The 26,164-nt window shown below is 37.1% G+C and overlaps 1 protein-coding gene and 1 long non-coding RNA gene across 3 annotated transcripts in view; one reads left to right on the forward strand and one right to left on the reverse strand.

Annotated features, from left to right (window-relative positions):
* Window positions 1–12,777, forward strand: part of LOC148049651 (uncharacterized) — a 61,519-nt gene extending 48,742 nt beyond the window's left edge. The window contains exons 2-3 of the long non-coding RNA XR_015697474.1: window positions 2,453–2,529; window positions 11,083–12,777. This is a non-coding gene — a long non-coding RNA (uncharacterized LOC148049651). The remainder of the gene's footprint in view (window positions 1–2,452; window positions 2,530–11,082) is intronic.
* Window positions 8,844–25,292, reverse strand: LOC106556388 (serine/arginine-rich splicing factor 5). 2 transcript variants are annotated; one of them, XM_087721369.1, is made up of 9 exons: window positions 25,137–25,277; window positions 24,773–24,866; window positions 23,888–24,024; window positions 21,704–21,774; window positions 20,653–20,745; window positions 18,136–18,208; window positions 12,200–12,273; window positions 11,519–11,629; window positions 8,844–10,330 (listed from the first exon to the last, which is right to left on the reverse strand). In XM_087721369.1, the coding sequence occupies exons 3-9, from the start codon at window positions 24,011–24,013 to the stop codon at window positions 10,087–10,089; spliced, it is 792 nt and encodes a 263-aa protein (XP_087577495.1). In that variant the 5' UTR covers window positions 24,014–24,024; window positions 24,773–24,866; window positions 25,137–25,277; the 3' UTR covers window positions 8,844–10,086. The 2 variants fall into 2 exon arrangements, with proteins under 2 accessions (XP_087577495.1, XP_013930859.1); XM_014075384.2 differs by lacking the exon at window positions 24,773–24,866 and having other exon boundaries at window positions 25,137–25,292.
* Window positions 25,293–26,164: the final 872 nt, after the last annotated feature.

A 26,164-nucleotide genomic window follows, 5' to 3' on the forward strand; every position in this document is an offset into this window, starting at 1 on the left:
CAGCAAGACATCAAAGAATAGTTAAACCAGAGAAAGTTAATGTTTTGGAATGGCCAAGTCAAACTTCCTTCGTCCTATGGAAATGTTGTGGAAGGACCTGAAGTGGGCAGTTCATGCAAGTCCATGACATCCCTGAGTCAAAGTTGTTCTATAAGAAGGAATGAGCTCCAATTCTTCCAAGGTGATGTGCATGAATAATAATTATTGGAAATGTTTAGTTGCAAGTTATTGTTGGCCGGAAGGTGGGAGAAGGGTACAACCAATTATCGAAAGCAAAGATGGTTAAAAATAGGTCCTCTTGACCACCTGCCTAGATGTTAAAAGCAGTCATCTCCTTACTCTTCCTCCTGCTTTCTTAGAACAGACTTCATTTTTTTTGGGGGGGGGGGAATACAAAGGTAAAGATGAAAAAGTTATAGTAAGCCTTGGGATTTCAGCACATGCTTACAATTTATTGCAGATAGAATGATTGGAAAAAATCTGGGCCACCTCTGGAATAAGGATCGATAACTCCTTCATTACAACCCAAAATTGCTCACTCCTCCCTCCCTCCCTCCCTCCCTCCCTCCCTCCCTCTAGCCACAATTTCACAGAATGAAAGGGATAATCGAAAACCAGCCTAGTTAAGAAAAATCCTACATTTTTAATGCCCTGGGTCTAATCAGCATTTCATAAACGTTGTAACGATTAAACATCTGTTCTTAAAAACTCTTGGAATGATAAAGGCTCAGTCTAGTTTATTGCCAGCTGTGATATTGTATAAATAAGATTACATGGGAGAGGCTGGAGGAGGGGGGTGGGGAGAAGAATTCCATCCATTCAGGCCATTCAGCATAGGGCCAATTTATCAGATGTTTTGGGGGGGGCATCTGTTTGAGGGGGATTGTCACAGAACCAAAGCTTTCAGGTTGGACAGGAATGGCCAATCAGGTCAAGATTTTAAAAAAAATAACAGTAGTTGTACAGTGCCTTCTTAGTGAACTCTCTTGTGTACCGTTTCAAGGAATTTTTGAGGTGTGTGTTTATTTCTACTTGTAGGAAGTTGGGGATGGATGAGACTCTGCCATTCTTTCAGTTTTATAAGAGTTTGTCCTGAACATAAAAAGTATGTTCCCTAAGTTAACTACTGGACTTTTTCTCAGCCTACATGTCTGAATCAATGTCCATTTACGATTCCAGGTCTTATTTACAACTGTCCTTCTCCCCCACTCCCCACAATGTATGGTTAAGCACCTTATTTACAAATAAAAAACTAAGACATTTGTAGAGGTTTTGGGGAATCACCTTTTCTAAGCTGTATTTAAATAAATTGGTAGTTTTGGGGGGTAAGACAATTCTAAGTAGGGTTAATTACTAACTGCATTCTCTTCGTTTAACTTTGCTGGAACAGTAAGATTGATTGGCTTAAAATGTACAAACAAAAGGCATTTCATCAACAGGCTATCAGTTCATTCACCTTCCTCTGTTATTACATCATGCAGTGTAAAATTTATTAGTTTGCCCCATACAAATATTTACTTTTACCAACATTCTAGGAAAAAGGTTTTGTCCACAACCAGTTTATTTTTAAAATATTAAATTAAAAATGAGCTAGATCCTTATGAAACTTGTACCAGTTCATCAATGTTTCTTCTCTCTTCCACAAATACTGTGTCAGCTGATATATGTACAGTGTTTGCATATCATGGCTTCTGGTTAAGTTTTTAATTGAATATTTTGGGGGATGGCCAAAAGTATTTGACAATAAAATGTTGCTTGCTATCATTTGCCCCAGTAGATTTCTACAGAAATAAGAATCTTCTGACAATTTTTTATAAAAAAGCAGCTGTTCCTTGTCATTAACTGAAGTTGGACAGTAGTTAAGTCCTTACATTTGGATTTTGCCCCTTCAATTAAAAGAAAGAAATTTTGGTATATTAGTATGTGTTGTAAACCATAGTTTCTCTCTTAAGATGGGTTCACATACTATAGAAAGCAAAAACAAATAACTCTATGATCAGCATTCAAATATTTGAATGCAGAAGTTGAATCACAGTTTAACTATAGTTAATTCAACAAACCTCAAATGATTGAATTTACACAACATGGTAAGCCAAAAGGAGTCCAACCACATGATGGTTAGTATGCTGCATATATATATATAGTAGTAGATGGTCAGTGGCAGAATGGCTTTTCCATTCTTTAAATATTGTGAAAAAGAATGAAGATAAATATGTCATTTTTAAAATGACATAAATAAAATAGTGTTCACTAAAATAGTGAAAAGAAATGAACCATTGAGTAGGTTTTCTTTTTTATCCCAGTATGTTGCCTCTTTCTTCTCTGAAATGCTTATTTTAGATGCACAAGATGGAAAAACTGCTGAGAACTTTCTAAGCAAAAGCAGGAGAATATGAAAGTTGAAGTTCAGTGAATATATTCTAATGACAATGACCTTTTCTTCTTTTAAAAGGTGAACTTTGCATCTTGGAAGCGCCCTCAGCTTTGCCTACCCAGGAGAAAGTTGTTTCTAGCATCAAGTTAAATATTGTAAGTGATAATGTTGCAAATGTGAAGTCTGTGCCATTATTTGTTTATCCTCTACGTTATTATGATTTATATGTGGGGCTGTCCCTAAAGACATCAGAAGCTGCAGCTTCTCTAAAACTTGGCGTCTAGTGTTCAAGCTTAGTTTCAGTGACTTCCTCTGGTTTGCAAGGATTTTTAGGATTTTAGGATTTTATTTATGATTTATAGGCCGCCCTTTTCCCTGAGGGGACTCAGGGCGGCTTACAATACATGGGAAGGGGGGTGCAAAACAAAAACACAAGACAGTGCATAAATAAAAATAAAACAATAAAACACAACTTTCATTCAACATTCGGGTGGGGCGAATTAGGATCTTATCCCCAGGCCTGACGGGATAGCCAGATCCTAAGGGCTGTGCGGAAGGTCTGGACGGTGGTGAGGGTGCGAATCTCCACGGGGAGATCGTTCCAAAGGGTCGGAGCTGCTACTGAGAAGGCTCTCCTCCGCGTAGTCGCCAGTCGGCACTGACTGGCGGATGGAACTCGGAGGAGGCCTAATCTGTGCGATCTAATCGGTCGAAGGGAGGTAATCGGCAGGAGGCGGTCTCTCAAGCAAGTTTGTAAAAAGTAATGCGGTTATAAGCAATCGTTTGTGTGTGTGTTTTAATTGATGCTTGCCTAATAACCTTCCATCAAGGAGTTCATGTTTTCATTCTTTATTTAATTGTTCCAGCAACCCTGACAGGTTCGAATGAGACATGTCGATGGAGCTGAAGACACTCAGTGAATTTGGTACCTGAGTAGGTTGTAGGGGCTGTAAGGTTTCCAAAGAGTAGGACTATTTTAAAATCAAATGCACTTTATCTTAAAAAGTTAATATATTCGATTAAAATTGAAAAAGTATTGATATCATACTAAAAGTTTTGGTTAGTTTAAAACTGCAGCTTTGAATTTGAATTTCCTTTTTGCTTAATGGCAATTAATTTCCCCAAGGGGCCACATGAGAAATTAGGACTGGGGTGGAGGGTGGTTGCCATTACTGCCGCTGTGGGCTGGACAGGGAGAAAGAGTCGGAGATGACCCACAGGCTGTAAAATGCCCAGATCTGGGTTAATATCTGAGTGGACTATATAATTAGATTGTGATATGGCTGAAGATTGATACTAATCACACAGTTATTGCAAAACCAAAAATCTGTAGCTAACATATTGAGACGTCAGTAAATAATCAAAACTGGTCTCAAAGAAATGAGGTAATAATAATTATCAATCTTATTCCCATTAGTCATAGACATAGAATTGGCCCCACTTGATAAAAAGTGTCCACGGAAGAGACCTTAAAACAAGATGGATTGACGACTTCAGCAAAATGTAGCACATTAGCATTTATGCTGCCTTTGCCTCTCCATTTTGTATACACGCAGGGTTTTAGGTCTACTTAGTGGAAATCTTACAACAGCCACACTTAATCTAGAGAAACCACTGCCAACATGCATTTTCTACTTCTACATCTGTCTGACTTCGGTTTTGCATAAGAACCATTATTCAACCTTTTTTTTGTTCTGTTTGAAAGTACCTTATTTTTTCCCCCTAAAACATAAAACTGAAAAATCTACCTCAATCTGTTGCTTGTTAATTGTGGCTGCTTGTAGGTGAACTACTGAACTTTACAACCTGTGTTCTATTTATAAGTTTTTTTAAAAAGTGTTTGCAGTTGCAGCAGTATCAATCTTTAGCTGCAGCACGAGTCCCATCTAGTGGTTAAACATGTTTTTTAATTTCCCTGCCCAGAATTTAGTTCTGTCAAGCCAGTGGTGGAAACAAGGTAAGTTAACCCCTCAATTTCATGGTGCCTTCGCTGCTATTTCTAAATGAGCCTCTGTTCCAATAATGTTGCAAAAGACAAATTGGAGAGGTTAGAAAGGAGAAAGAAGGGGAGTGGGGCAGTAGGTGTAAGACAGTGAAGAGCGAGGATAAGATTGAATGCTATGAGGTTGCCATTAATTGTGTGGCGCACGCATGCACGTGTGTGTATGTGTGTGTGTATAAAGCTAGGGAAAAAATGCATTACAGCTTGTTTCAAGAGGTGAGTGGTTAGGTGGTTTAGAAGAATAGGAAGGCCTTGGGGACCAGAAAGGAGAAAAATCTATGGTGCATTCTAACATCTTTATGGATCTTATACGTGCTTGTGAAGTGCATGTGGGCATAGCTATTGAACATATGAAGCATGATCTGTGCACCTGCAAAGAGAGTGCATTTGTATCATGCTCTATTTCAGGGGTGCATTTGAAAACGTAATGGGGATCCCTTTCTAAAACCAGTTTGAGTGGCTTCAAAGCAACATTTCTGTGAACAAAACCTGTGCATTCAAAAACTGTTGGAGATAAATAATGATTTTTGCCACAGCTCCTCTTTTTCCCTGCAATTTTTGGAAAAATCCACTGTACAATTGGGAATGGGGAGAGGAAGGAAGCCTTGTAGAGTACTGTGTAAGTCTGTAAGTGAAAAGCAAAATTGTGTAGGCTCAGCTTCTGTGTTACTCTAGATAGTAATGGGTGTGTTGGCATGAACATTAAATGACAAGTAGGAAAGTAAAGCAACACTCTTTCATTGGTCAGCTTGTGCCTGTTGTGTTTAGACACATGTTGTGCACAAAAGAGCACTGGCGTCCTCTGGTGGTCTTTAGAAAGCCACACAAAAACTCTACGGTGGGAAAAGTAATGAAAAGGAGAAACTAGCAGTTCTCATCATCATGTTTAACATACAGGGAAAACAGCAATTTGGAAAAACTGGGTGATTTAAAGATTAATTGAAGCTTGAATACTAGACGATTTTGATGCTCTTTGAAAAGAATCGTATGACTCTTATATACGATATATCAGTGAAGTAAACTAAAGAACTAAAAGACTGCAGTTACATGAAACTGAAAATGTTTTATCAAGCATATGCTGGAATTAATTCTTAATTCAAGAAAACAGTCATGAGCTATAATAAAAAGTTCTTTAATTACTTTTATGAGAAAAGGGGTTGTTACGTTCTTCAGGTCATTGAGGGAGAGATATGTTGGGATCCCCCAGTGTGATTCAAAAGGGGACTGTAAGACGCTATGTGGATGTACCATATTCAAAGTGTTACATTCTGTGCAGAGACACAAGGAAACATGCAGCAGCATCACAATGAAAGAAATGAAACTCCTACTTTCCACAACTAAGACAGGATTTAGTGAATAAACCACAATTACTGTATTTTTGGACTATAAGACGCACCAAGGGTATAAGACGCACCAAGATTTTGAAGAGGTAAGTAAGAAAAAAAAAGTTTTGCCTCCCCCCCCCCCCCAGGAGCACTCTGCAGGCTTCAGCAGGGCTGGGGGAAGGCAAAAACACGCGTTTTTGCAAAAAAACAGGGAGAAAATGTCTACAAAACAGGCATTTTTGCTTCCCCACCAGCCTTGCTGAAGCCTACAGAGTGCTCCAGTTTAGCGAAGGGGGGGGGGGGAAGTCCCAATACATCATGTGACGACACCATGACAACACTGTCCATGTTCCAAGTAACACCCCCAACGAAAGCCCTGCATCCACAAGTCCATCATATAGTCCAATCAATTCATCATCCCAACTGGAGACAACCCCGTCACTCTGATCCACGTGCAGGCCAAATGCTCTTGACTCCCAGAGAAACGAATGTTGTTATGGCTAATTTTCCACTACTCTGTTATTCCCCCATCCTGTTTTCCCAGGCACTAAATATGGGAGCCCTGAAGCTCCAACAAAAAAGATCGATTCCAGGGCTGGCACTCCTGGTCTAGAAGAAATAACTCAAGCTCAAGAAAGGAGGCAGGCAATGGGATCGTGTTTGCCTTTTAAGAACCTAGGTTTTGGATCCCATGTGAACACAAAGCAATAACGACCGGAAAGCACAAGAAACCTCCCTCATAAGCAAATATCCAAAACTCAAGATCCCCATGCTTGTTCAAGGATTTTCTCCCTGTGATTTTTCAAAGGGATGTGGGAGATCTAAACCAGTCAGCTTCTGCAACAGTCATGTTAGAAAAAATAGTCTAATCAAAGTAAAAGTGTAACTAAGCCTAAAAAAAAGAGAAACCTTGCTGAGCGAAAGAAGAGCGTAACTTTCTCTAAGGCAAACTTAAATCCTTCCTCGTGACATTTTTGAAGTTCAGAATGCCTATGGGTACTTGGACAAAGATTTATCCTTTTACCAATTCTAACAAGCTTAAAGAAACAAACAAAAAGCATATGAATAAATAGACAGCTTATTCAACACGGAATTTGAAAGGAGTCCTTCAGGAATCCATGGTGGGATTGGTGCATTTTAATCTTTTATAAACGAATAGTAAGCCATGAGCTTGCAAGTTTTCAGACACTACTTAGAATGGTAGAAACCAGAAGTGACTGGAGTTCTAGAAGGCTGTCTTTAAACTAAGGGAATGGTGCATGCAGTTCCATGGAAATCTGAAGTGAACCATTCATATATATGTATGTCAGTGTTGGGTTCCGGATCCCGTTGCAACTAGTACGGTGCAACGGGGCCGGGCAACAACCACATGAACGTGCGCAGCACGCACATGCATTCTTACCGCCTATGATGCTCCAGCTGCTCGGCAGAGCGTTGCATGGATGCCTTACACTCCGTGCACGTGCGCAGAAGCCCTGAAAACCTCAAATACCAGTAAGGAGAATGGCCGGGCGGGTGGGCCCTCCGGAGCAAGCACCGGTATGCCCATACAGGGGCATACCGGTCGTAACCCACCATTGATGTATGTGTATATATGTGTATGTGTGATGTGTGTGCACACACACACACAACTGCATATGTAGTAGTTAGAATGCTGCCTTTGATGTGGGAGCCGAGTTCAAATCCTGATGGTACCTTACCAATAGAGGTCCTTGGGCTTCATCTGCCTACTTCAAATATGAGTGTGATATGAATTAGGAAAGTCATGCTGGCTCACTTCTCACAGCTCGAGAGCCACACATATCTCAGACTCAAAGCCCTGGAAGAATAAGTGGGTGTGCAGCCAACACTTGGACCTGGAATGTCACTACTACTTCCTCCATTACAGAGCACTGCAGCTTATATGAGGTAAACTAGCCCTAGTCATTTGAGAGAAGCTTCATAGTATTACCACCCTCACAAAGCAGTTTACAGAGTCAGTCTATTGCCTGTATATTACCCCCAACAATCTGGGTCCTCATTTTACTGACCTCAGGATGACTCAATCTTGAGCCAGTCAGGATTGAACTGCTGGCAGTTGGCCGAATTAGCTTGTGATACTGCATTCTAATCATTGCGCCAGTGGTGGGTTGCAGGCAGTACGCCCCTGTATGGGCGTACTGGTGCCTAGCCAGAGAACTGGGTACTGTTCTGGTACGATGCTCCAGATCGCCCACCCGCCCACCTGAGCTTCTTACCTGTATTTGAGCTCTTTGTCGCTTCTGCACATGCGCACAGAGCCTGCGCTCCGCTGAGCAGCTGGAGCATCGCGGAGGCTTCGTAAGAGGTAAGGATGCATGCGCGCACTGCATGTGTTCATGTGGTGGGTGCCGGGCCCCGTTGCAACTGTACTGATTGCAACGGGATCCAGAACCCACCACTGCATTGCGCCACTACAACTGTTGTGAACCTGGAAATGCTTGGCCTCATAATCAAGAAAATAAGCATACCCCATCCCCAGAAAATGAATAGGCTAAAATCAAGACAACTCTGTCAGCTGGTGGAATTATTAAATAAAGCCTCACAACACATACGGCCAGGCTAAGGAAACCCAGAACCAAAAAGATACATACCTGTCCTCCAAAGAACCACGCAAGATGTACCCCCATCTGCAGAGCAGTAACACAGTAACAGCACAGCCACTAACAGCAGAAACTGAATAGGACTGGAAGAACATATGGGAGAAAGAACACATAACACAAAAAGAAAAATGGCTGGAGGATGTTGGTCACATTTGAAAGTGAGCAGCTACAGAAGAGAAGAGAGCAACCAGAATAATAATGGATCGTTCATGTTTTACCTGAAGAACAACTATTGTTTTGTAAATCATCATGATGCCAACTGGGGATAAGTATATGATTGTTCTGTGAGTGAGATGGGTTATCTCTAGATTTAATAAATAGTCTTTGATTTGATGGGGTCTTCAGAGATATCTTTTGTAAAAATGTTAGTTTAAAAAAACCCACAGTAGACCTGAAGATGCAGAATGAGGATGTCCAAGTGCTTTATTTACATTACACTTAAATAAATTTGCATAATAAATGCCTGAGTCCCTATCTCCCAGTCGTGTATCTATGTTTGAACAATGACTGACAAATCACGATTTCTTTGTTTATCGATTTTATTGGAAACAAAAACTGTTAACAAAGAAAAGTTTACCAATGTAGCTTAAATGAGCAACACAAAGACCGCCAAAGCTGCAGAAAGCATGGGAGATACAGGGGAGATGTATTTTATATACTATAGCACATTGGTACATTTAAACATTTTTATGGTTGCTTACAAATATTTCAAATGGATTCCCTCATTTTAACTACATGGAAGCCAGATAATTTAGTTGATCTCAAAGCTAAGGATTAGCAAAGTACTACCTATTAACAAAAGCTAAATCATGTTTTGTAGAACTAAGAAAAATGCAATTTCACAATTTAGCATTCATAAAATCACAATACATTAAGCTTTTACTTACCTTGACAACTGAATATTATCTTCCATTATATTTGACAATTTACTGCTTCCAATACTTCATGTACCTCTAACAATTACTCTTTTGTATTGGAAGTCATATAGAACAATACTCTTTGTATGCTATTAAAATAAAAACTTGGAGCTTCAGTAAGAGGGGCATGTTTTAAATTTTTAAGGACATCCTCTACAAAATGACAGCGTTCTCATAAAATGGATTAAATATTTTCCTGAACTGCTGCATTGAAGATTCCTTTCTATTTGGAATATTATGAAAAATTTATTACCAGTCCAGAGCAAACTCAAAGTGGAAACACGCTTCTCAACCAAGAACTAATTTAAACTAGCCTTCCGAAATGTATCACAACTTAACCTGGTAACATTAAACATTTCTGAGATTTGCTATTTTGATATATAAATATTAGTGTAGTATAAGCAACTAATCATTCAAGATCAACATACTTTTCTGTGCACTATTAAACAGAGCTGCTATGTCCACCTTCAAATTTCACATTAGTAATTAACTTGGTGGCTTATTGGTTGCTAAGTACAAAACAATCTATGTGCAAAGCACAAAGGATTCTGAAAAGCAACACCACAGTCTAGGTCTTAAATTCATTGAATATACCAATGAGGAAAACACTCCCAATGTGTCCTACTTTATTCAGCAAGGCCTCAACACAGTGCATAGTACATTTGAGTAATTATAATTTGCCAATTTATTGGTTTGGTTTTTTTTTTTTACTGTTTACAATTTACCTACCTACGTGCGCTCTTCAGATGTCTGTGCTCATTTGAGAACACCCCCATCCACAACTTATTTAAGCTTGTAGAAAATTTGATTTGGAAATTAAACATTTATACATTTCTCAAAATATCTTTTAAGTACAGCTTTCAGCAGAACTTGACCTGGAGCGAGACCTCTTCTTTGGCGGAGGAGATGGAGAGGAATTCTGCGTGCCAGAGTGGTTTTTTTCAGAGCTTTTTCTTTCAGGTGTACGGCTTCGAGAGCTCCTTTTTTCCGGGGTGCGGCTTTTAGAACGAGACTTGCTGGTTGACTTAGAGGATCTTGCAGATCTTGACTTGCTGCGAGACCTTGAATAACTTCGAGAACGAGACCGGCTCCTAACAAATATTCAGCCATTAGTTTTCATTGTGTGACACTCTATAAGTGGTCTTCCTATTCACCAAATATGCTTGCATGCAATTTTGCATGTCTATTATCATAGAATGCATATCACATAGATGTCTGAAGATCTTAGTCTTTATAAAGAACTTTCTTTACAGTTTATCTCTTTCCAGTAACACATTTACAGAAAATCCTGAAAAAGCAAGCTTCTCTTTTGATTTCTCTTTCAACTTCACTGGAATTATTGCTTCTTGAAGCACCAAGAATATGCTCCTCAGCTCATAGCCAATGTCTCTTCCCTAGTCTATTTCCCAAGGATTTCACATTTGGATTTCAATTTCAACATAGAGCACAATACACTCACCAGTATTTAAAATAAAAATAATTTTGAAATGCTTTGTTCTGCAACCGTAGCACAATTCAGTAAATCTATTCATTTATCCATTAACAGTAATTGCTCTGCCCTATCCAGTCCATATGCAACCCCAGCCCTAGTTAAAAATCAAGTAGAAATTCCACAATTTAAGAGGGGGAAAGGAAATGTTTCCTTCCCTTAAACCTTGGCATAGAGTGTTTATTTAAAATTGGTAGCCAATACAAATATTATAATTTACTCTGGGGTGGCTTACAAATGATTGGAGCAGCAGCAAATTCAATTGCTTTGATTTGTATTATATGGGTTATTTTCTATCCTAGGTTTTTGAACAATACATTCACTATGACTGACCTCACTCTCTCTTTCTTGTAGGTTCTGCCGTACTTACCTTAACTATGCACAAATGATGGTACCTGAACTGTGAAATGGAGCCTCTAGAGCAGTGATGATGAACCTCTTCAGCAGCGAGTGCTCAAAATAGAACACACACACCGGAAACCCAAATATACACACCAGCCAGCTGGTCTTCAGGTTTCTGGTGTGCGCAAAGAGAAGCTGGTCGGTCTGAATGCACGTTCCCACAGAGAGGGCTTTGCGTGCCACCTTTGGCATGCGTGCCGTAGATTTGCCATCATGGCTCTAGAGGATATGTGCAAATCTGCTACTAGTATCAAATGACAGAAAAGTTATGCTTTTATAGAAAAATTTGGGGATACAATGCTGTTTCTGCAACATTCTCTGAATTATCATATAAATATTCCAAATTATTTTATTATCAGTCATATTATATTTTTATCTAACAAAATACCTGCGCCTTTTGCGATCTTCAATTAGTTTAATTCTACGTCCATTCAATTCACTTCCATCCAATTTATCCATTGCACTCTTCATGTCACTGGATGATGCAAACTCTACCACTCTGTTGATTCATTAGCAAAATCACAATAAACATTATTAGTGGTGATAAAAGTATATTACATTTCTTCTTTCACAGAATTATAAATACATTACTGGTTACCTTAGTTTTTCCCAAAACGTATAACCAAATGTCAATATTACAGTAACTCCAATACCCAAGCCTAAAGTTATTACAATTTCAGTACATAACACTGAAGTATTTTCTCTGTATGTTCTTTAGAACTTCTTCATGGAAAGTTTTCTGTTTCTAGCAAATGATTGTGTAGGAAACAATTTTTAAACAGAGATGAATAGTAGTAGTTTCTCTCTGTGGTTTTTGACTGATTCTATATATAATGCAAATAGTTAACAGATTTTTGGGTTTTCTAGTTAATAACATTCAGAAAAATTCCATGATCCCAATAGATAGGATAGAGATCTAAATCTGAATAACTCTGCTGATTCTGGAATCTGATTTTAATAGCAGCATTTTCAGTTATATTCTGGAACAAAGTTGTCTGTTAGACAGTATGGTGGAAGGTCTGGTGTTTAAAGTCCGCTCAGCCTCAGTAGATGCAAAATTTCAACTTACCCTTCATTTGGATTGTTTCTGTGAGCATCCACAAAAGTAACTTCCCCAGCTTTCCTCATGAAGTCTTTCAAATCCTGCAGTAAGAGTGATAGTGCAGGTTAGGAAATGAGTGTAAGATTCAAGATGCATTGTTAAACAGGACTTAATAATTAACAAACTATAGCAAACTGTCATATGCTATAACTATGAGAAAAATTAAACTAATCTGTATAGTTAAGATATACCTTCTATAATGCCTAAAGTATATATAACATGTATTTTAACTATGAACATATGTATGGTGTTATTAAATGCAAGCACTTGATTGCCTGAAATCTCAGTTCACTTGTATATTCAAGGTTTGCCTAGAAACATTCTATGTCCCAGTCTATAAAAATTAAACACAAATGTCTTTATTAAGTTAATGCTAAGATTCTGTCACAACCTGTCAAAAGATAGTATTAAATTTTGTATGGCTTTTGTCAGTCTGTGCCACAACCTTAGTGTTATTTTAACAGAGACTTGCATTTAATGTAACTGAGACGGTGTTTATTTTGCAATGCTATGTAACTAAGCGTTAAAGGCGTTTTTAAAAAGTCGTTTATGCATTATTTCTTAATTTTTACAAAATGTCCCAATAATAGCTGACATTTTATAGCCAGAGGCTACTTACCATAACATACCACAAGTGGTCAGATGATATAAGCAGGTAACCTTAAGCAAACAGTCGCTTGTCCAATAATTGCCTAGCAGTTCAAGAGGAACTCCCTTACATGGGAGGGGCAGAGGAATGGACCATAGCAATGTGCTTCAGGGGAAGATACCAAAGACCCTGAAAGCATTGGAAAGTCTCCGGAAGTGGCTCTAGAACCTGAGGTTGACCTGTGCTAGCCAATCGAGTTGTGAGCCAACCAAGGTCTACATCGCCATGATAGCTGTAACATGGGTACCAAAGGGAAAACTCAGAACAGGCCAAGCCCTAGAAATTCAGCCACTAGGAACCCCAACCTCTTGGGTTCTTTCTCCTCCACACAAGAGAAACGAGGGCTAACCCAAAGCAAGGCTGTTAAAAGAGGTTCAAAATGAACTTGGTTAGAGTATATTTGTGAAAAAAATATACAAACAAAAAGCCTAAAGTTGAACTAGATTACAGGATACCTCAAATTATATAGTGTTTAATAAAGTTCTGCTCAGATTTTACAAACTAGCATGTGAATCGAACAGTTTAAACACCTGAGCCTTCATCCTAACACAAAACAAACTTGAAGAGCAGACATTCTTTCAAAGAAGGATTCAATTATAGTATACTAAATAATCCAGTCAAAATTCCCAATAATGATTTTTTTAACAATAGAGGAACTTTGAAATCAGGATAGGAGCAATTAGTATACACTTGAAAGAATCCTCTCAATAAAACTTATAACACATAATGCAGTATGATGGTAACAATAATTCAAATGATTTTATTATAGTAAAAGGTGTATTTAAACAACCCTTGCATAATTTTTACTTCATTAACTATGAAATAAGATAAGACACTCATTTATCTATAAACCTGTTTATATCCTATTTCAAATTTGATTACTTGGTGTGAAATTTAATTAAGCTTAATGTTAAATTTGCTCTACATATTTCAATGTCACAAGACATTCAATTATTTCTCTTTAGAAATTAGAAGGAAAATTGAAACAACTCTATATTAACACCTTTATTTCAAAAGTATTTTTAATTTTTTCATCCTAGTTTAGTGGAAAAAATTTAAAGGGGGGGAAATAAATTATATCAGCATACATACACATACACCTTAGGAGTTACAAGCATCTGGATTTTTAAAGCATAGATCAGTGGGAAACTAATACCTTTAAACTTAACATCTTAAAATTCTTAAGATAGAATCTAAAAGTTAGAATCCTTTAAATGCTAGCTAAATTCAAGATATTTTACTGAATTTGTGAACTTAAGTAAAGCCTTGCCTCAGGCATAATTGATGACTTCTGTTAGCAAGGCTCAAGTCCTGGCTTTATGTCCCTTGTTAGTCACATCAAATAAACACAATTAAGTAGCCCTCCCACTCAAATTAAACAGGAGGGAAAGTGATTTCAAAGGACTATGAAAGCTTGTGTTAAGAGTTACCCCAGGATTTTCCTCTTCCAATTATAATTCCTGAGATCTTACAAAGTGTATCTTATGACAATCTCATACTATATTCTGTTACCTTTTAATTAGGAAAATAGAAAAGTAGGTGGTTGCTATTCAGTCTCTCCTGTTTCAAAGGAAATTAAGCTAGGCAAACAAGCTAATTAAGAAATGGGGATGGATGCATTATGATAAATATGTTTTCTTTCTGCCAGTAGCAGGCAGAGACTAACATTTATCAGGTTAAAACGTCTACTTATTTCAAACACACTATGAACTCTGAGCACTAACTGACATCAAGTAAATAATATCTGCAATAATTTAGTGTTTCTTATACAATTGATAATTTCATCTAAATCAAAACTTTTAATACCTAGCTGCTTGTATCATGGAAGCAAAATAGATTTGAACAGAAAATCACTTTATAGTTTAAAAGCAAGGACATTTTTAGAAGTTGTTTACAAAGAAGAACCACATGGATCCCATCTATAATTAGCTGTTAAGGTGTGGATCACTCACAAATGGGGAGAATGGCATACACTTAACCTGACAAAGTGATTGTTGTGGTTTTTGCATGCATTTCAGCAAAAGTATACAGTGTTTGATGTTGCTCAGTGAAAACGCACATTAACTGCTTCATACACTTTTTCTCTCCACAGGTAACCAAGAACTAATAGGATTTTTAAAGATATGAATACTGGTTCATAATAAATAAATACATACACACACAATCTCTGTGTGTGTTTGTACACATATAAATACACATACACAAAGTCCCAGAGGAATCATACTAGGTGTGACTGAACAAAACTGCCAGAATATGGTTGTTAGTCATAAATAACCTAGTGGGTTTACCCAAGGTTTATTTGTCTTGTGTTTTCCTGTTTTCACTATAAAAATACATAGAAAGGCATTTAGAAACCATCATGCCCGGAATAGCAAACAAAACATGCATACATTTCAGAAAATGAATTGTGAAACAAATTTTCTCTGGCTAAAATGTCAAAAAGACAACATGCTAAGTAGTAAAAGTAAATATTTCCCCTAGGGGGTGGTACTTAGCCCTGTTTTTTAGCTGAGGGGGCCTGTGTTCAAAGACATTTCTGGTCATGTGGCCAGCATGACTGCACACTGAGGCAATGGAATGCTGTTATCTTCTCACCAAAGTAATACCTATTTATCTGCTCGTATTTGCATGGTTTCAAACTGCAAGGTGGGCAGAAGCTGGGGCAGGAATGGGAGCTAACCCCATTATGCAGTACTTGAGTCTTGAACTGCCAACCTTCTGTTTGACAATGCCCCCTATGGCTAAGTAGTATGAACAACTAATTGAACCTGGCATTTGACAGGTGACTAAATGGGAGGAGCAAAGAGGCTTTCTTCGGGACTAAAATAATGGAAGGATACCTCTTGTAGTTAAATGTTACAAGTCATAGAATGCTGAATTTCAGATGCTGTGGTAACATAAATTAAAGGCTGTTAGCTTCATTCCCTATTTATATACATGCTAATATGGATGTGTACTGGAAATCAAATGCTGGGCTAAGTAGGTGCTAAGCAGCATTCTTCTATTTCAAAATATTGCCACCGGAAGCCTCATCATCACAGTTCTTTCCACCTGGGTTTTTATAATAACATTACATACTTAAATTCTAAGCCATTTTTCTCTTCAGATATTTTATTTTTTCTGCATCAGGTCTGTTAGCCTGTAAATCATTTTGGCAAGGGTTGCAGATTATGTGCTTGCTGTAAAAGATACAAGATAACTTTTTTCAAACTACTCACTTTCCCCTGAATTATAAGAGGGCTATGTTGCTGAATGTAATCTCTATAAGACAAGTTTCATATTCATGTCAGAAGATTTGACATGTCATAAGAGATGATACTGCAAACCTGGAAGATCAGAGATACACCAATTAAAGAAAATGTTTTTAATTTTGGACAGTGTGCTCCCCAAAATAATCCAAGTTCCAATCTTCCTGGTTTCTCCCATGTGAATTTCTCATATTAGAGCACATGTAGCATATTATGCTACTCAATCAATACATCTGTTCTCCTCCAAATACTATGACCCTATCTCTGTTGATCTAAAATTATTGGGCAATATATTAAATTGCTAAAATCAGTCTCTTGACAGCTCTCCAGTTCATACTTGTGCAATTGTAATAAATCTTGATGTAACATGTTGGTTTAGTAAATTTCAGATGAATCCAAGAAACTCTGTTGATATGTTATATATTCCATGCACAAAATCTTATTTTTATGTATTAAATCCCATCTGCCACATTATAGATGTATAAAATCCCAATGCATTTAATATATTTTTTATTTTAATAGATATCCCTTTTCCCCATTAGTCTGTTAAACTAAGGGTTTAGTTTATTTCCAAACTTTTATTTGTTCTTCCTTCCTTGAAAATCCTATTTAAAGAACAGATATTGAAATTTATAGTATGAAAAAATAATCAAAATGTTTCAAGGCAGAATTTTTATTGAAAACCACCAAAAGTCATTTAAGTGAGACTGACAGTGTAGAAATTTGATTGCTGTCTCAATCATTTTTGTACACTTATGCAAAAAGGACATAAAATGAAGTTCAATAAAAATGATGGCCATATAATATCATGTCGAAAATATATTGTTATATATTCTTCATACAGACAAAAATATATATTCTTCATATAGACAAAAATTATAGAAATTTTGGATAAAAACTAAACAGAATTGGTTAAAGAGCTGTGATGGTGAAGTGGTTAGAACACAGTCAGGCTAACTGCCCACAGCCAGTAGTTCAATCCTTACCAGCTCAAGGTTGATTCAGCCTTCCATCCTTCTGAGGTCAATAAAATGAGGACCCAGATTATTTGGGGGCAATATGTTGACTCTGTAAACCGCTTAAAGGGGGCTGTAAAACTATGAAGCGGTATATAAGTCTAAGCACTATTGCTATTAAAATATAATAGATTTACAATTTACTGACTTTTCTTATTTCTGCCCCATCTATTCTTTCAATCTAGCATAATGCAGAGATCTTTTTTAAAAAATCTGGAAATGTATACTTTTTTTATACACTGATAACAGAATTTATGCTGTAAGAAGCACATACGGAAATAATAGGTTGGAGAAGAATGGCTTGGTAACCTGAATGCTAATTTTAAAAAACTGAATGGTAGAATGAAATGTAACATTCTATAATTGTTTCCAAAATTGTTGAGGGGGATATATGTTTGCTAAAAAATAGTTTTAAGTTATTCAAAACAAGTTGCTAAGGGCCAAAACAATCCCATTAGTAATACACCAACTCAAGGACACATTAGAGAAAAACAAACTTGTGGTCTAAACTTTCACTCCCAAATGAATATCCAAAAACAACCCCAAACAGTTTGTTTCACTGACAATACTTATGCCCAAATACATGCACAAATTGGATATTTAAAATCATGTTAGCTACTCACTGTAAGCCACAAGTCCCTTTCAGAATACAGATAACATAATGCACGAAACTTCCTGCATTAGAACATAACACAATACTTTTAAACAGGTGAATAATTCTGTTCATTCTATTGAAGCCAGATATAAAATTGGAAACAATCTGCAGCTTTATCACTCAATGAGGCCAGCCTTTTATTTATTATATGGATGCTTAAGCATTGAGAGCTTTTTTTCCTGACAATCTTATGAGGTGAAGATTTCATTTGTCCAAGAAACACTAATTAGCAGTTTTAAAAATATAAGCAGTTTGCCTGTTGGTAATGCAAATGAAAGAAATTTAAGCCTCCTACTTAAAAACATAACTGTTATTTAAAGTAAGTACCAACTCACCTGCCAGCTGACCCGTGAAGAAAGATTCTCAACTATAAGTCTGTGTTCAGTACGAAGAGGTGGACCATACTGACTACAAATGGAAAACATTTCCTGTTATTCTATAACTAAATTTCCAGCAGAAAATTTAAACACTTTCTATTTTTGTCAGATTTTATCTCTTCAAAAAATTTCTAAGAAATATGGCTACTCTGTATTTAAATAATGTATTTAAAGAATAGCAGAGTTGTTGCTAGTTTACATTATGAAAGCAAGCAGAACTACTTATGACTGCCAACTTCCCAGTTATGTGATTGCATTTTGGATAATTGAAATGGCTCACATTTACGACCGGTTGCAGGGGCCCTACAATCACATCACTGTGGTTAGCAACATTTTGCTAGTTTCCAGCAAAAAAAAAAAGCATATTCAGAAAACCTGAAGTACTTAATGGTCACATGATTTATTTACAACCACATGATTCAATTTGCAATCATTACAACTGTCAAAATCAAATCTGGTCACATGGGGCCTCAACTTATGACTACAAGAACTTGCAACCAAAATTATGGGCTTATAAATCTACAATGTAGAACATTTCAGTATAGGTAGTCCTCAGGTTACAACCACAATTGACCCCAACATTTATGTTGCTAAGTGAAACATTTATTAAGTAAGTCTGTGCCATTTTACGACTTTTCTTGCCACACTGTTAAGTGAATCATTGCATTTGTAAAGTTAATAACATGGTTAAGTGAATCTGGTTTCCCCATTGACTTTGCTTGTCAGAAGTTTACAAAAGCTGATCACAATCCCAGGACACTGCAACCATCATAAGTATGAACCACTTGCCATGCATTTGAGTTTTGATCATGTGACCATGAGGATGCTGCAAAGGTAAATGTAAAAAACTGTCATGTCAGTTTTTTCAGTGTCGTTGTAACTTTGAACGGTCACTAAATGAACCATTGTAAGTCGAGGACTACTTGTACTGAAAGCTTCCATATTGAAAGATATCACCTAATACAACAATTTCCAAGGAATTTATACCTTTGGCACAAATAATGAATGCATATGAATAAATCAGACCCGAGAGGATAAGGTTGTGGGTTATATGTGCTTTTCAATAAGCTGCAGTAAGCTCAGAAACTACTGAATTCATTGACATTACAACAGCTCTGCTACTACAAGAGCTGCTGGCTGGTTGCCATCAAACCCCAAGGTGTTATAAGAGAAGTGTATGAATAATTGAAGCCTCCACATTTGTTTATTCAGTCAGTGATCGCTTTGTCATATCACAACAAATGCAACAATCAACATTTTTTGGGAGAATTAAAGAAGAGGCAATTTAGTTGCACACAATTTAATTTGCATACCTCTAAATGCCCCCTTTTTCAGAATATCCAGATCTTCAGAGCATTTAAACAGAAGTTTCAGAATCCCCCAACTGGCAGGCTGAGGCATTGGAAATAGTAGTCTCTTCTTGTCTGGCACTATCTGTCATGAACGTTACTACCATGCCAGATACCCATGAAAATCAGTCACATATCCTACTTTAAAAGTTCATTTTTAGCCTGGACCTTGGATCATTCCTACTGCAGCAATAGCACTGCATTAAAAAAAAGAGAAGCTGAACAGGACATTTCAATATGCAAAAGTACAAATTCTCAATGTTTTGTACTTGTGGATGGCAAGAAATTTGCCTCAGAATGTAATGCAAAAATACAAATGTTATATGACTTAGAATAACTTTATTGTCACTTTGAATGTACACTATTAGGCATACATTAAAATGAAATTTTGTTATATTTTATATAACCATAAATACAAGGGTCTGAATATGTACTAGCTACTTCCAGTAATCATTTATATCAGAGAATCTGAGAAACATGAGTTATTTTTAAAGATACTATCAAATACTTGTCACAAATATAATTCTTCAATAGCTCCTATACGTTTCAAAAGAAGCTTTACTTAAGAGCTCAAATTTCAGTTTCACTATAAAGTGTGATAGCCCTAGGATACTGCTAGCTTTTACAGCTATATTTTTCAACGATAGCCCAGCTGCCCTACAACTTAAAATTACAGACAACCAGGGCACAATACAGCTTAAAATAGCCATCCTATTCAATGATGCTCATACAAGAACAAGCTTTACAGATTTAAATTTAAACTTTATGAAACCCAAATTATAAACCTTTCCTTTCGAGACTGAGTAGAAACTGAGAATTTGTAGAAGCAATTATGTGCAATCTGAAAACACTTCAGACAGTTACAAGCAGTAGCAGTAACCTCTCTTTTCAGTGTTTAAATTATTTGAACCTAGCATCTTCAACCAATAAAGTGCATATATCAAAATTGTTTGCAATTACATTAGCATGGAGTTACAAAAATAAAAAAAAGATGATTTTATTGCCTTACTGGAAAAGTATCTTAAAATGTATATAGAAATATCAACTATATAACAATCCTGAATCTAAGGACTGAGATATTTTAAAACCACATGTGACAGTGCAGTAAACAAAATGTCCTTCTTACCTAGATCCACCCCCATAGGACTGGTAATAATTGAATCGTTGTGGGTATCTGCCCCTACCCCCTCTCCGGGCTCTGGCATGTTCAATTGTAACCCTATTAAAAATAAATAAGTTCAGTATTTCAGCCTTTCTCTAGTGGAAAGGAATATATTAAACAGCAAAATATGATGGTGATAATTTTGAACAAACTTAAGAACAAAAGCAAATTCTTCTTAACTCAGATCATTACAATCAAGAAAATCTCTCACTGCCTAAATTAAGGTCTTCAGACATTTATAATTGAAAAGTAAAAAGATACCAGTATGTAAGATGACTAAACGATGTACATTCATTTCTACAGCATTTTTTTAGTTAGGACTTGGCCAAGAAATTAGCTGAAAAGCCAATTTTGTAAACAGCATATTACTCCCCACCAACTTTTACGTCAAGGTGTACACAGAGGACCTGGGGGCAGGGAAGATTCTCTACTGTCTGTTAAAGAATAAAGATGATTCAGTAGGAAGACATTCTTGATGTTTCTTAATTTACCAAGTTTCTGCATAAGTGAATCCCATTTAGGTTTAAGGAGTTCTAGGGGGTACCTCTAAGATTTGAAGTTCTCTGTATCAGAGAAGTCATGCATCTTTGATATAAATCAATGCTTTTGGACTACTTCAGAAAACTTGAATATTTTGTTACAAATACACTATGTGTTTGTCTCAAATATAATCCGAAATTCTGCCTATGACACTTTGTTCATTCTCTTTCATTAATCCTCTGATTTAAGACTTTATGTTTCAAAATTACTTCAGATTGCTTTTACCCATTCCAAAAGAGTTTTTTAAAGTATCTTTTAATTCTCAAATATTACTCCATAATTTCTGTGCAAATTTAATTGATGCTAGTAAACATACTGTATAATAGTGCATTTGGGATTTTTTTCCGTATGAATTGGCATACATGGCGTTGTCCCTTTTTATTCTATCCTCACAATAACCCCAAAGTACATTAGAATGCAACAGAAAAGTCAGATTTGCAATTGTACTGTCATATGACTTGAGAATAAACAGTACCTTTCATTACACAGCTCTTTGCCATTCAATTCATAAACTGCATCATCTGCATCTCTGTGATCCTCAAATTCCTAGAAAAGCAAAATAATGAAACAAGTATAATATTTTTGCTATTAAAAATTCTATCAGCTATTGCTCTAGTTATGATTGGAGCTATAATTTAAAATTGCCTAACCCTGATTTTAATTCCTGAGATAAATTTTTATCCATTGCATTATATCAGATGTGGAGAACTCATGTTCTCATTATGCTCACAATTTTTAGCATTCCTCCCTATTGGTATAAATGTATGAGTCTGTTACAGGTAGTCCTTACTTATTGACTACTTCATTTAATGAAGTAAAGATTAAAAAAACCTTTGCCACCAATCGTAACATTTACAACTGTTAAGAGTGTCATACATGTGTTCATTGCTATTGGCTTGCAACAAGCAAAGTTAATAGAGAAGGCAGAAGTAAAATCATACGTCATGTGATTTTTCATTTAGTGACCAAAGGGGAACTGAAGAACTGTCATAGTTACATGTTTTTTCTGCTTAGCAATCAAATTGACCCAATTGTGGTCACTACGTAAGGGCTACCTGCATAAGATATAGTTCAGAAAAACCTAAATATACAGGCTCTTCATGATTGATCCAGACTGTGCTATCCTTTTATATGAATATATATTCAGGAGTGAGAGATGATGGAACATGCAGTTCCACAAAACTGGTGATCACCAGGACTGAGAAAGCTGCTACAGTGATTTTAAAAAAAATATCTATTCATTATAAGTAAATAAAACAAAATATACCTTATTTATACCTTATTTATATGCATATTGTTAGGTAAGTTCCCCGTTGGGAGCTTACCTAACCCAACCGTTAGATTATATTCCTAACATATATCTTGAATATGCAAGGATTTCACACCAAAAGATTGGAAATTAAATTATAAGGGAATACTAAATCCTGCACTTTTTCTTACTAGAATGTTTGAAAATCTGTAAAAATATTGGCATTGTCCTGTGGGCCTACTGACATTTCACCAGTAAATGTCTCTTCATAATATTGAAATAAATTTTCAAATACTCAAATAAAAGTCATTAATAGAATTTCATAATATAATTTTAACCAACTTTTCATGTTAGGGTTTTATATAAATGGTGACCAAAAGCTAGAAGTTATTTAAAGTTACAATTACTTGCAGCCTCCATAAACATGGAAGGCTAAATGTTCTCTGTTGCTTGGAAGAAAGATAAACAACTGCTCAATTTGCCCATTTTCTTCTCCTTTCAGGGATGAGAGAAATTATATGACATTCCCAACATTAATCATTCACTTTTATTTCTCTGATAAGCTGCAATAATATTCAGCAAGACAGCCTACACTGGTTGGTGTAGGCTGGTTAGCAGAAAAGACAAGTCCATATGAGTTTGCTTGTTAAAAATATTACTAACAATTTATTAAATTTTCTTTTTCAGTTAAAAGTGGGACAGGTATGCACTCCTATCAGTATTGTATTCTTTATTTTTTTGAGGGAATGAAGAAGCGTGTTGGGTTTCTTTCCAGTTTATCTCCATTTTTGAACAGCAATATTATGAAGCAAAACTGTCCAGGAAATACAATTATGGAGACTCTCCTACTTCTTTTCTAGTTCATATTTCCTAAGAAAAACAGTGCAGCACTAATGTCTATTCTTTCTCATTTCTTAAAAAGGGTGTACCGGAGAGGCATGTATGGAAGCCCTGGAATGAAAAAATAGTTACAAAAGAAAAAAGAATATCTGTAGCTCAGGGTTGAACTATGGAGTCCTTGGTGCTCTCAGAGTTTAATTATTTGCCCGCAGACATTAAATTATCCATTAGGTAACATCTAGTGATGTCGGGCTGCTCCCTGTTTATATACATTAGCTTGCCCTGCCAGTGTTGAGGGTGGTAATTCCATGATTAGGGTATTGTTTCCAGCCTGATTGTTCCTATATTCTTGAATTAAAAAGCTAAGGCTACAATGAGAGACTTATATGAGCAAGTAACAACACAGATTACACTCTAAGGGGATGTTGCAGATACTAACTGTAAATAAAAGCAGGTATAAAAGCAAACAAACACATATATAGTACATCACCACATGCACTATATGTGCATCACATGACATTGTTCCAGTAGCTGCCTAAACAGAAAATATATCTGAATAAATATACTTACCACAAAACCAAAGCCATTTTTGAGATTAATCTCACGTATACGGCCATATCCTTTGAAAAATTTCTCTACGTCTCGTTCCCGAGCATGGGGGCTTAAACGTCCAACAAAGACACGACAGCCACTCATTCTATTCCAAGCTGCAAAAAATAAAGTTCAGGAATTCTTGTTAAAACTGCTTCTTAAATAAATCCAAGGTCAAGGGGATATTTTAAACCATGTTTTTTATTTTCTTTATTTTCTCCATCTCTGTAAAAATTCAGATAAGAATATCAAATTGGAAGGGACTTTCTTAGAGATCCTCTGGTCCAATCCCCCTCCTCAGGCAGAAAGCCCTATCCCATTTCAGACAAAAAGGTTGCCCAATCTCTTAAAAACTTCCAGTGTTGGAGCATCCACAACTTCTGGAGGCAAAAATTGTCCCACTGATTGCTTACTTGTCAGGAAATTCCCTGGATATTTTTCCTGGAACCTGGATGCAATGTTGTCAAAAACACATCTGATGAACCAACAAATGAGCTACCAACTCTAATGAAAATAGATTGTGGCTTTCTATTCTTACCCCAATTGCTACTAGCATGGACATCTTTCCAGGTTTACATATAGCCCTTGGATCACTCTGGTAAGCGCCTCCAAAATAAACAGGGCAGTTCGAAAACCATCCTAACGCCATTTAAGTAAACACACTCCGATGGCCGATTCCTACAAGACCAGGTAGTCACTAAAAAAAACAAAACCCATGACCCCTTCAGAAGGAGCTCTCAAGGCTGTGGAAAAATAGCGACAAATGGGGTTTTCTTTCTTTTTTTTTAAAATAAAGACATTGCTTAGACAAGAGAAAACACAAGCGTTCAAAGAGGAGAAATAATAGAGGTCATTAAAAATCACCTCTGCTTTCGCCCCCTTCTCAAGAGTTCCTCTTCAACAGAACTGGACGTTAATCGGTTTAGTTTTAGAGAGGCAGGAGATCCGGGGTGCAGAACTTTGGAGGAAAGCAACACCGGCCGGAGGAGGAAACGAGGAAGCTCAAGAAAGGAAATGGGGGGAGGGGGGAGAGAAAAGAGAAACTTAACGGCAACAATGACGGAGGCGGAGAGGAGAGGCTGCTGGGAGGGGAAGCTAAGGAAGCGAAGGCTGAACCAACCGATAAGGGGAAAACGGCCCAGGCTAGGCTGAGCTTCAGCCTCAAAGCCACCTGCCGCCTTACGGAGCCATTTGAAATCGCCACCCCACAAGTTTTTTGCCGACTCACCTTCGTTTCCGCCTCCGCTCTACAGCCTGAAAGGAGACCCGACGCTCACGGCAATGGCAGAGCGTTTTCAGGAAACTCGTTTCGGCCGTGCGGAACCGCAACGTTCACTTCAGTCCGCCAGATAAAATGGCGGCGCTACTTCCCTTAAGAGGAGCGGCAACGAGGCAACGGCGCCTGCGCAGATTCTTTTACGCTGGCGGACTGCGATTCCCAGACTTCCGCGCGCGCGTACTCTGAGCTCGGCCGTAAACCCGGGTGCAAGGGAGGCTTTCCTCTGTGGGGAGTTACAGGCGGAAGTTACCTACTAGAGGCACGTGGAGAACTGGGGGAGGGGGAAGTGTCTGTGAACGGAAGAAAGGGAGGGGGGAAATGTTATTAGACGAGCGAGCGGTTACCTTGTTTTTTTTAAATCAGCGTTTCTCAATCTCAGCAACTTTTAAGATATATGGACTTCATCTCCCAGAATTCCCAGTGTTAGAAATGAAGCGAGCAAGTGGTTTGGGAACCTTGAAAGGAAACTACAAAAGTTGCTTTGATTTCAGATTAATTATTCCTTCCTATTTGCATTTGGTAAGAAGTCTCATTCCTCCTACAATTAAGTGCTTTCAGGCAATAGAAAATAAAATTGTTTTCCATCCCCGTTCTGCTGAAACAGGCATCTCTGCAGGCTATTTTCTTGGAGAGTCGCCAAAGCTTGAAGAAAGATATGTTTTCTTCTGATTGTCAGGGATTACTGCTTTATCCCTAGTTCAGTTGTACAGCTTGGTGTGACTAACACCAGCAATATCCTAAACTAAATATACATATACACGTGTAAGGCTGAATCCTTGGCTTCTCTAATTCAGAAAATACAGTAATAAAATTAGATGGAAAAAGCTCCCTGCTAGGAGTTTGGATAGATTGCTTTAATTTGAGAAACCGGCAAGGTGAGCTAAGTGATCTTAGGAACAGAGGTGATGGTAAATTGGATTTGTCTTTGGCAAAAGTAAAGATTATTGTCACTATCCAATTGGATTTACTCATTTCAA

Source organism: Thamnophis sirtalis, unplaced genomic scaffold (assembly GCF_051295495.1).
Source record: "Thamnophis sirtalis isolate CommonGarterSnake01/CBP01778 unplaced genomic scaffold, rThaSir2_p1.2 scaffold_1, whole genome shotgun sequence".
Lineage (NCBI taxonomy): Eukaryota > Metazoa > Chordata > Lepidosauria > Squamata > Natricidae > Thamnophis > Thamnophis sirtalis.